The sequence below is a fragment of the Ochlerotatus camptorhynchus genome, unplaced genomic scaffold (genome assembly GCF_037179485.1).
Source record: "Ochlerotatus camptorhynchus isolate MF236.1 unplaced genomic scaffold, CSIRO-AGI_Acam_v1.1 ptg000277l, whole genome shotgun sequence".
In the NCBI taxonomy this organism is placed as follows: Eukaryota; Metazoa; Arthropoda; class Insecta; order Diptera; family Culicidae; genus Ochlerotatus; species Ochlerotatus camptorhynchus.
Genome location: NW_027040766.1, coordinates 6,079,755 through 6,092,046, shown reverse-complemented (window position 1 = coordinate 6,092,046; position 12,292 = coordinate 6,079,755). Strand labels below are relative to the sequence as shown.

At 38.8% G+C, this 12,292-nt stretch overlaps 1 protein-coding gene across 5 annotated transcripts in view; it reads left to right on the top strand.

Annotated features, from left to right (window-relative positions):
- The window catches only part of LOC135706301 (protein kinase C-binding protein NELL2-like), a 388,995-nt gene that overhangs the window by 323,929 nt on the left and 52,774 nt on the right, over positions 1–12,292 (top strand). For all 5 annotated transcript variants that reach the window (XM_065227890.1, XM_065227892.1, XM_065227891.1 and 2 more), the window contains 2 exons: positions 10,727–10,882; positions 10,955–11,177. In XM_065227890.1, coding sequence (XP_065083962.1) covers positions 10,727–10,882; positions 10,955–11,177 — 379 coding nt within the window. The remainder of the gene's footprint in view (positions 1–10,726; positions 10,883–10,954; positions 11,178–12,292) is intronic.

Here is a 12,292-nt window from a genome sequence, read left to right as displayed (position 1 = left end):
TCTCATTCGAAGCTCATTGTCACTGTCAATTGAGTCACTAATAGCGAATTTGTTTATTATCGGGGTTGGAACCAGTTCCAACCCAGTGCGAAACCGAACTTTTTGTCAGTGCGAACCTCAACCTGAGCTAGGTTTTAAAAACAAACGATCAAACTGACGTTTGCAAGAAAACAAGCAGACCCGATCTTGATACCCGATCCAGGTTGGAACTGAATAATAAACAAATTCGCTATAAGTATCATTTGATATACGACAGTGGAGTATGGAAGAAATCCAGGAAAATTGTCCCGAACAGACAAGTCGACCCGATGTCGGATCAATGTAAGGCTAATTTAAGGTCGATGTCGACCCAATGTCGTGTTAATGTCGGGTCAATTTTGGGTTTATGTCGGGTCAATGTCGGGTCAACATCGGGTTGGGGTTTGATAGAAGTTAGGTTGGTGTCGGGTTGGCTTAGTTTTTTCGCCGGAATGTCGACCAGAGCTCCGTTTGTGTGTAGGTTACACTCAATCGAATGATATATAGCGTTTCTCAAATGAGAATGATCCATGCCTTCGTCAAATGACTAAACAACTGATATCACCCATTCGGAGGAGGTCCCCTTTGATAGCGAATAGCTACTTTTCTCATTTTCATCAAAAATGTTCAAATGATTTTGAGAATTTACAGCACTGGTAATAGCACAGTGAAAAAGTTCACCACCACCTATATTCCCAACCATCCCCCTGCATATAATTATTGCATAAGAGCTTACAGGAACGATATTACGAACACTAGTGATGAGAGGAGCCATGCATTAACTGTATTTCGTGAAAATTAGGATACATTAGGCGCTCCTCCTTCCGCAACCCCCTATCCTGAGGAACGGTTTTAATATAAAAATTGCTAGTCACAAAATCTTACACTACCCTCCCCGTTCCTCGTTAATGTCGCGTTGACACTTGTGCTGATTCATTCATTTTTTTTTGCCAGAAACCAATGCACCAATCAATCAGTTGCACAAAACTGTTCACATCATCCTGATAACGGCTACTTTAAACAACAGGCGCCAGTAGACAGCCAGGTACCAGACTTATCAGTCTTTAGAGATTGTATTGATTTACTCGGGATAGCTTTCTGTCTATAATCTTTCCCTTGTGAAATGTGCAGTGCAATTTTCAAGAACGAATGTGGTGTAAAGAGATAGAGAGAAAAAATGATCTGATATTTTTCGTATCCTCACGTTGGTGATTCGAGTTAAAAAAGTTCGCGATATCTCATTCTCTCATCCCAGAAAGTTCGCTCAGGAAATATTGGAGTGTGAAACTAGTGAGGGAAAGTTCCCAAGAGAAAACGTATCGCAAGCGAAAATGATATTTTGGTGAGAATTCCATCACTGTGTGTGATGTAGAACAGAGACGAGTTGTGTTTGTTCACATCGACCGATACTGAGTGGTTGCGGTACAAGCACATATCGTCGGTAATAGACGATTGTTGTTTATTGAGAACGCTTGCGCAAAAAGACTAAGGGAGGGAAACGGATTCGAAACTCATATGTCATTAGCCAAATACATCCGTAGACCATAGGTCCACCGTTGTATAATTGGCAATGCACCCGTGTTCTGAATGGGAATTGTGGGTTCGAATCCCACCGGTGCCCTTAGATTTTTTCGCAAATTTTCTCACACGCACGTCTCTTGCCGATGATATGTGCTAACCTCTCAGTATCTTCTAACTGTCGCATATAACAAATAAAAATTGACTGTCAGTCGCTAACCTAAATCTTAGTAACTTTCCTTAAGATCTTTAACTCATTTGAAGTTTTGGCAGCTTAAGCTCCTGAAGTTCCGGCAATGTTCTCTGAAGCTCTTGGGTCTTCACTGAAGTTCTCGAAACTGTCCTAACTATCTATTGAAGTTATCGAAACATACCCTAAAGATCTTCATATTTCCATGCTGTTCTGAACGTTCTGGGCAATATTTCTGTTGTTCATGGAACTTACGTAAAGTTTTCGAAATTTTCCAAAAGTTCTTAAAACTTCATTTAACTTCCCGCAATTTTTCCCCATGGGACTCTTAACTTCATTGAAGTTTTTTGGACGTTGTTCTTGGAACACCTGTAAAGTTCCTGCAATTATTATGAAGTTTAACGAACGCACCTGAAGTTCTCAGAATTTTCCGGAAGTTTGTGGAAATTCCCTCAATTTTTCACAATTTTCCGGATGTTCATGAAACTACAACAAAATGCTTGTTGAAGGTCTTGTAAAGTTCATGTAATTTTATTGCAGTTAATGTAACTGTCATGAAGTTCTCTCTGACCGTCATCTATGAACTGAACTGAATTTCTCGGAAGCAACCCTTAATGACCTTTAATATTCCCCATCGTTTCAAATTTTTTAAATATTGTTGAGAGGATTTAATAAGATAATAAATAAATAATTAAATTTATTTTTAAAACAGCATTAGGATTTTAATGATTTAAAATGAAGTTAGTTTTGGTTAAACCCATTCGATACCAATTTGTTATTACCACTAGCTTTTTCAGTGTTTTTAATTAATTATATGCTAAGGCATTCAAACTATCCTGAAGCTGAGTTTGGAGCATACATTTCATCGAAAAGAAAGATGCCGTTCTTTGAAATGTATGCCCGGCATTCAGCTTCTGGAGTGCTAATTCTTGAAAATATAGGTAATTAACCAAGACAAGGATCTTTCATATAGAGAATTTAAAAACATGTCCATAAGATTCATCATTAAAGATTCCAATTAGCTGGAAAACTTTTGAATACTTCGGGAACAACCTACAGTCTTGAAAGAACATTGAATTTTTAAACAGTTGGTTCCTCAGAACTTGATCAATCTGAAGTTTTTTTTTTAAATATCCAGAGAAATTAATATTGTCTAGGGTAAACGCTCCTATAGTTGTGGTACGTTAGAAGCATTAGGTTCCTATAGTTGTGTATTGAGTCTCCATACACAACTATAGGAAACTAACGTTTCTAACGTACCGCAACTATAGGAGCGTTTCCCCTATATGGAGATCTTTTTAAAAATTTCCTGCTGTCTAGGAAGGATATATGAAAGAATATCCTGTAACTTATGCAACGTTTCCTGAACATTTTCAAAACTCTCTTAAGTTTTACAAAATTTTCCTGAATTTATTCCAAATTCCATTTATTTTTTTTCAAACGTTCTTAATTCTACGAAGGATTCTGAATATCTTTGCACTTTTGGAAAGATACCTATAATCTTCAAAAATAAGGGCGTAGCCAGGTTTTGAGCTAGGAAGGGGCGAAAAAAAATGACTATGGTAAATTTGGCCGAATGCCATTTCACCGAAAGCCTTTGTGTAGCTGAGTTTAGGGAGGGGGCAGTTGTCCTCCCAAAGCCTCCCTCTGGCTACGCCTATGATTAAAATATTCTTGAACATTTGGAAAGATCCTTGAAATTTAACGAAGTTCCCAAAGCCTCCTGTCAAACTGCAGGTAGAACAACAACCCACTAAAGCGAGAATCTCTGAAGTTCTTAGAAGTTTATAGAACTATTTTAAGATCCTCTACAAAAATACCTCATTTTTTTCAAAATCCCTTACAAAATATATGAAGGTTCACGTAGCTCCTCAAAATGCTACTAAATTCGCAAAACTTCTACAAATTTTGCTACACTTCTAAAAAGTTTGCTGCACTTCTACGTTTTTCTTTGATTTTCCTTGAAGTTTTACGAAGTTCGCAGGAGTTAAAGAAAACCCCCTGGGCGAATTTGTAGAGCCTTAAGACGTCTTATTATGCTGTCAATTATATGTCGATATAATATAATTTCTCAAAATTGCTTCTTCTAGTACAGAGTAGTCGATACAAAGGACTTTAAAAAAAATCGTTGTTTATGGTCCAATTTTATAAATCGCTGTTAAATAGTAACATCGAACTTGACAAACTTTGCAAAATACTGGTGAGTCAAAAAAAAACCACACAAAATTCTGGGGGCGGGGCTAGAACATTCTAGAAGGGGCCTTGCCCTCTTGGCGCCACCATTAGCTACACCAATGCGTCCATTATTAATTGGCATCAAATGACCAAAAATGGTCTTAGAATTGCCAAAATGGCCTTGAAACTCCATAATTGATAGGGGAAATCAATATAATGTCGGCCTAAATGCCCCTAATTTGGGCCCATACATAAATTCAGTAATCGACTAAAGTTTCCATTAGTACCGTCTCAATGACTCGTTCATGTAGATAAAATTGATGAATAGCCGATTTTTAAGCGATGGGCCCAATCTCACATCCGTAGGCCAACATTAGAGCCATTACCCCTATGTAAAATAACTTTGATAGCCTCAAAATGGTTGTAGAAACGCCAATATTACTTAGATTCGTCTAAAAAGATTTATAAATAAAACGTTAAAGATGTCTTTAGAAATCAATGCCAATGACCTAGCGTTAGAATCAGGGGTTGAAACTGTTGACGTTTTTTTTTACTACACTCGCTTCGTTGTCATGTGTGACAGTCTGTTTGTATTCGTACTCTCATGCTCTATCGTCGTCCCTCTTACACAGCGCAAACGGTAGAACAACATTCGAGCAAAAAGAAAATTATCAAATAACTTTCATATGACATGTATGATTTCGTTCTAATTCCTCAATTTGGTGTAAATTAAACCATTTCTGATCAGAAATGTGATTACTAAGACATCGTTGCTTGCTATATTCAGAATTCACACAAGCACAACAGCTGTTATTATAAGCAAAATCTAAAATACATACATTCGTGACGGCCTTCGGCGACAGTGTCGTATGACAGAGCCTGTCATATGACATTTTAGTTTGGTACTGTAATTCGATAGCTTGTTTTGCAAGTGTCGGAATCAAAGAAAGTCAATTGTTACAGAAAATGTGTCGACTACCGCGACCGCTTACAAGACTGGTTAGTAGACTGATGCAAAATTTGAAATTTTCGCTCCACAGTACTCAAACGGTTCCAAATTGGGCCCTGATTAGCTTCCCAAAACTCGAACTCATATAGTGAGAAACTGACTTGGCACAAACCATTTGAAGCGTTTATAGCGCGTAGAATAGAGGACAAAAATCATGGCTACTATGTCACACTGCATAATACAGTGTTGCCCACAATACAGTTTCTTAATCTTGCCATAAGATTATCAATATCTTAAACAATTAATAACTATTTTACGTTTACAATATGTAAGAAGGCTAGAAGACAATGAACAAAAAGTTTTGTTTTCCCATCGTAATTTCCATATAAACTTCAAATGGTTTGTGCCAAGTCAGTTTCTCACTAAATGAGTTCAAGTTTTGGGAGGCTAATCAGGGCCCGATTTGGAACCGTTTGAGCACTGTGGAGCGAAAATTTCAAATTTTGCATCAGTCTACTTATTAGAACAGCGAATCTTGAAAGCATCATAACTGGCCCAACAACCGTCACAAGGCCTAAAATCGCCAAAATGTATTCAAATCACCCAAAATATCCCTAGATTTAAAATTTTCAATCCAGAATAATTAAAAAAAAATTGAAGTCTAGACCCACCTACGGACAGCCACCGATGACCCACCGGTGAGACGAGACTCATAGATTGAGAAACACTGTTGTAGAGGATTCCTTGAACAGCACTAGCAAACTCGTCGACGGATATATGATTATTAGCCTTCTAATAATCTGAACTGTCACTGGTGAGGTAGACGATCTGAAAGTAGCTAAGGTCGTTATAAAAATTTAAAGTTCTTTGAACGAATCAGAAGTCCACAAAAGCACTGAACATACCTGTAAACCGAACATATGTCAAGCAAATCATTTATTTTACGTCACTCTTTACCACACCTCGATGTAGTAAGCGGATGCGGTCCGGCTGGTAGCAACGGGCGAATGGATTTTAGTTTTCCCTCTCCGAATTCCATGAAACTTTGCATAATTGTTCACTTAGAGCAATGAACCACGTTTGCGTCAGAATCCGACCATTTTGACTCACGCTTAATTTTTCAAAATTGCGTTTTCGATGTTTTTCAATAAATCATAGCACGAAAATGATTCAAACAGGGGGAACGACACTCATTCATATGCATTTTATTTCAAAAGAGACTAGGCAGCACTGCTATGGCATGCAAGCAGGATAGAAATAATAGACTGGAATAGACAGAAGGATAAACAGGGATGTTCAGGATATCTTGCAAAAAATAGACAGGGCTGCATAAAATTAGAAAAGGAATGCTTGGGATAGTAAAAATCTAATCTAATCTAATCTAATCTAATCTAATCTAATCTAACACCAACACAGCCAGTTCTTGAAAGCATTCTGGAAAATGATACATATACCTACATCATTTTTCTTGTCTATTTGATATATGTTTCACATCGAACATGCGTCACACATATCAAAATGGTCGAGCCTACTGTGCAGCATTTAAGGGGCAAGCTGATTCAGAAAACATCGGGCCTGTTTAAATCAAAGATTTAAACACGATGCTTCAGAATCCAATAAATGGATGAAACGTGAACATCTCGTACCGTACGTTCCGATTTTGGTATTTATATGATTGGTTGGTGATGCTTAAGTGATGCTCCAGTTTCTTTTGACGGTTGGGTTATGAGCACTAACTCTTGTCCTAGCCTTTTATGATTTATGGCTATAGCGCCATTACTCGCTTTCTGAAAAGAGAAGAGAGAAAGGAAAAGGATAAGGATCTATGAGCATGAACAATATTTTTGATTTGAAATATACAATATATAAATGCATAACGGCGCGTTGATCACTACCCGAGTCTTGTCACTATTATTAAGTCATAAAAAGTAACAAGGACTAGAATGTGATCCTTTGATTACTGGAAAACACTGATTCCCTAGATTGAAGTTGTCACGACTAGGGTTCGGTGGTAGATCTTATACCAATAACGCCCCACAAAAAGGTGATCTCCCAACGTTACTGGTTTGAAGAGATAAAAATTCACAAAATGGAACGAACTCACCAAGTTTAGCCAATTGAACCTGAAGGCTGCCTGACATGTGTTGATGTAGAAGCCCAAATTGTAAACGTAGTTTGGTTAGCCGGTTTATGGTAGTTGCGCGGAATGTCTTCCTTCGATTTGAAATAAACAAATGTTCGGATGTATGTAGTCGATTTTTGATGTGGATTGGCAAACCTTTTCGTGGCCAAAAGTCTGGTTCAACGCTGCGACTCAACCAATGATGGAACTAATGATGGAACTAATGATGGAACGCCTCGTGGAGGTTCTACTTAGCTTCGAAACAGCTTCGAAACAGCTTCTCAGCGGCAAATAGTAGGGACCTAGAATGATGAACTAGAAATTGTCTCCTGGGCCTGGTTACGGCCAGATCAGTAACCGATTATAGATATATATAAAACTCCACGGAAAAAAAAACAAACGTCAGGTTCGAACACACGCACAACCTACTCTCCTCTACCGAAAAGGAATGCCTGGAATAGAAAAAAAATGGAAACTTGAAATTTTCTGATGATGGAGGATATGTCATTCCCCCTAGGTTCATCTCATCGAAATAACGTCTGAGACAAAGTTGTACACTAATAGAATTCCACACATTTTTATTGACCGATTTCCATGTAAAATTCCACATGATTTTCATGTGACTACACATAAACAGAATCCACCCAGAAGCACACATGAAATTTATGAGTCAAATGAATAATATATGTGATTACACATGGCTTTTATGTGTACACATATTAAGTATTGTCCGACACATAGATATCATTTGTTGATCACATTGCAAAAAATCATGTGTAGGACACATAAAAACAATCTTTGAAATTTTATCAGTGAGGAAACTGGAACTTTTCAGACAAAAATACATACTGAAACAAAAATTTACATAAACTGTTGAAAACTACAACTTTAAAAAAATGGTACATTTTCAACAGTTTTAAGCTTTCAATTATCAAAAATGCAAACTTGTCTGAAATGGACACAATGGACACTTCAAAATTTACCAAAATCGTAGAACATCAGCTATTAGAACAAAGATTGAACTTTTTTTTTAATAATTCGTTTATTTTTCCAGGTTAAGGTTGAACTTTGATCATAAGGTTAAAAATCTTAAAAATGTACTTTTTTAGTTATTTAAGTTTTCAACGTGGAATCGATAAATATATTGTGTTTTATTAAATCTGTCAATAAATCAGCAAAAAGTTTGAACCAAGACAGGATAATAATGAAACAAAAAAGATACTTGGAATAGGGCACTGGCCATTTAAATATATAAATATATTTAAGACAAATAAATAGTTTCTTATTTTATCACTTAAAGGTTGAATACGAAAAAAAATCCGGACACATTGAAAACGCTGCCATTACGGCATTTTTTAGTAATTCTTTTCTAAATTTCACCGAATCAACCTAGGAGTTTATATAATCACAGTAGGCATTGGTTGTCAGGATAAGTTCATTTGTTTACATCATGGCTTCACCGGAGAAGGCATGTTACGATTCGATCCTGTACGCTCGAAATGAAAATCAACGAAACCTATTGCCTGGCAGTTTTAGATCAAATGTCTTGGACAGGAATTTTATACCTCGGTTGACCGCAAGAGTGCCCCGGAAATTCCCCAAAAAGTTCCTTGTCTGGCAACCAATCTACAGTTTTGGGTTGAAAAGCCAAACTTTCGTTACTTCTGGGACCATGAACCAGCAAATTTACCAGGATGAGTGTCTACGAAAAAAAAAACTACTCCCTTCTCTGGAGCAGCATGACGTGGATTGCCTGTTCTGGCCGGACTTGGCAAGCTGTCACTACTCAAATTTCACCAAACAGTGGTACAGCAAACATGGCGTCACAGTGGTTCCCAAGGAGATGAATTTGGTCAATACTCCGGAACTAAGGCCAATTGTGGGATACTGGTCAATTTTGAAGCACATATTGAAGAAAAAAAGGTGGAACTGCAATTGACCTGAAGGATTTCAAGTGCAAATGAAATTTGGCAGCCAAATAAGTGGGAACAGGGCTCGTGCAAAATATGATGGGGCATGTACGAAGAAAAGATCGAGCAATTCTCACCCCAGCAGGCCTGGGTTCAATCCCAGTCGGCGCCGCCGGGATGTTCTGAGGCATAATATCTCTGATCACGCCTTCCTTCGGATGGGAAGTAAAGCCGTTGGTCCCCGGTTCATGAGTTGATGAGTCGATAGGTAGGGTCCAGGTGTGGGAGCTGCCTCCCTGGCGTCGGTAGCATTGGTGCTCAGCACGGAAAACAAGATCGACGGAAAACAAATCAAAGAAAAAAAAAAAAAAAAAAAGATCGAGCAATGGCTTATGGTAAGAAGGAAGACAATGGTCTTACAAAAAACATAATACCTACTAATGAACTATGAACATTAAGGGGGTAGTCCACTCTGGAAATTTCAAAAAATCTTTTTTTTTGCTTAAATAATACTTTGGAATGTCTACGTTGACATAGACTTGACCGCAAGTCCGCAAGTGACATCGTTCCAAAGTTATAGGCCGATTAGTGGACTCGTGTCCAGACGCTCCAAGCGCGCTCAGGTGAGCGCTCGGAGTACCCGCCCGTTACCGGCGAAACGGCGTGTCTTAGTAGTTCCAACTGCTGCCGCGATTATCTCTAAACGATGTTTTCAAAATTAGCGTACGCTGTATTTTAGAAACGGCTCATTCGATTTAAACGGCGATTGAATTTTCGAGTTAAGTACCTTTTTTTCTAGTCTTGTGCGTAGCCGATTTTCAAAAGAATCAAAAATGGATTTTTGGTGCAAGCTTTTATCTCCAATTTTAGGGTACAAAAACGGACTGTTTTTTTTTTTTCAAAACGTAGCCAAATTTTTATTTTTCAACCAAATCAAAAACGGCTACATACAAGACTGGTGGACTCTAGTGGTGTGACCGCCAGACGTCCCACCCTGCGACGACTCAGACGGGAGGTCTCCTGGGGAACCTGGTGCAGCGACTACAGGAGACATCCAATCGCGCCAAAAAAAAAAAATCTCAATTAAAGAGGACATTTCAATTGACAAAACCATGCATTTCTTTTTTTGAATTGATCGTTATTTACCCTCAAAAAAAATTCGTGAAAATGACCTATTTTACATGCCGCCAGAGTGGACTACCCCCTTAAAAAGCATTTTTGAACCCCAACGAGATTTTCGTGTCCGGATTTTTTTCGAGTTTAACCTTTACTAGCAAAGGCGTTTCAAATTATAGGAACAAATGACATTTAGATGATTTTTCGCACTGTACCTACATTAGTCTGCGGGTTGCGTTATGGCCGAAGACGCCACATTTCGAGGTCTAAATCGATTATTTAAAAACCATAAACTCTAAAGAAAATAAATCCTTTCTATTAAATAATCCCTCCTAAAGATACCTAACCCCTAGAGCTTGTGGTTTTTGTGTTATCGATTTTCGTCGTGAAATTTTACGTTTTAAACCATAGCGGGTCGGTAGGGTTACCAACCAAACTTCCACCAAAGCATGTAACCTCCGAAGTTTAAAAACAAACAAAAACCCATTTCAGAACCTACTAATTTAAGTTACATAAGAAGCTAGTTCGGTAACCCTACTGACGTCGAACCTCGCTCCACCACCGAATCCAAATAATGTTGCAAAAATTCCAGCCCGTCTCTAATCGTTTCCGGTTTTCCAACTGGACTCTTGTTTTCTGTTTCTTCCACCAATCCGAAAACATAAACACTCGCTGGCTGTACCATGACCATCAACATCAACAACGACGACGACCAATGGCAACAACAGGGTGATTTAAAAGATTTACGTATTATCACCGGCCCGTACGGTTATTTATCACAATGTGAACTAATGGATGCACAATGCCCCACCTGTGGGCAGTACTTAGAGTTAGAGAATGCTTTACTAGATTTAAAAGAAATGATTACGCATTTATCAAGAAGGGTGAGTATTGGATCCGCTACTGTTGTTTGATTTTGTAAACCATTTGACTAACCTATGTGCATTCTCCATTAGCTAGTGGCTGCAGAGCAACGCGTTTCGAGTATAGAGGAATGTGATTGTAAAAAATCATGCCTAATTAATGGTACAAGTAAAAACGATGGTGATATATGGGATATAGGTTGCAGTCAGTGTAAATGTGAGCGTGGTGAAGTCACGTGTGGTCCAAGACCATGTCCAGAGGTTAAGTGTAAACATCCAGTATTAGAGGAGGGTGAATGTTGTCATAAGTGTTTAAGTAAGTATCCTTCCCATGTATCGTAGAATAAGCCTTTCTCGTCACCACCCATCAAGATTCAATTTCCCGAACCATATTTCACACCGTTAGCACTCTGTCCTCGTTTACAGCACAAGATTTCCAATTTCATCTGCATTCACTGCAAGGCGACGATACTGCAAATCGATCATTATCAAACGACTAAACACTAATCCTTTATTTTACGATGCCTCAATTAATTAACAATTCATTGTGCTGCGTTGTTCGTCTACGACAACGACGACAGTCTCCGAATGGGTCCCGCTCGTGTAGATCTTCGATCCCCCACACACCGTACGAGTTCGTTTTATTACCTCTAGATTATTTTATATCTCTTAATAAACCTCCACCGGGAGTAAATGCACACGCGAATGAAATACTACCATCTTTTACGATCGTACGTGCATTTCAAAGTTTTACGGCCCCACACACAAACACAATAAACTTCCATTACTATACACCGCCAGGAGCCGGGCTACTCCCCCCCCCCCCCCCCCCCACGTAACTATCGTGTACCTGTCAATAAATTGTCATACGCTCGTTACGGTGCTCCTCCTCGCTCCGCACGCATCCCACTCGTCGTCCGGAGAGATGAGGTTTGAATTTTGCATTTCACATCGTCATCATCGCGCGGCCAGTTCGGTATCGGTCGGTAAAGGTACTTAGCAGGAACCCATTCTTGGGAGCGACGGATACCGTCGTCCTCGTCGTCGCTGTTGTTTTAAGTGAGACATTAGAAACTACCTGTCATTTGGTTCGGTTGGACTTCTGATTACCTGGATATAATACAACGACACCCCCAAAGGCGGCGAACGACGACGGAGGAAATGGTTTTGGCATTGAGCTTGATGGGTTTCGGTAATGAGAATTAATAGTCCAGCGTAGATTTCCTGAGAAACGTAACGGCATGACTATTGCTGATTTACAGTTGGTTGGGTGGAATATATGGTACGGTATCAATTCCGAGGAAAGTGCTGATTCTGTTGGAAGATAAGTGAGGAATGTTGAATTGAGACAATGAAGAAAAAAGGCGTTGGGATATAACGAGAAAACTATAATGCCATCAATTTTAATAAGCACCCGATTTGATAAGAAGA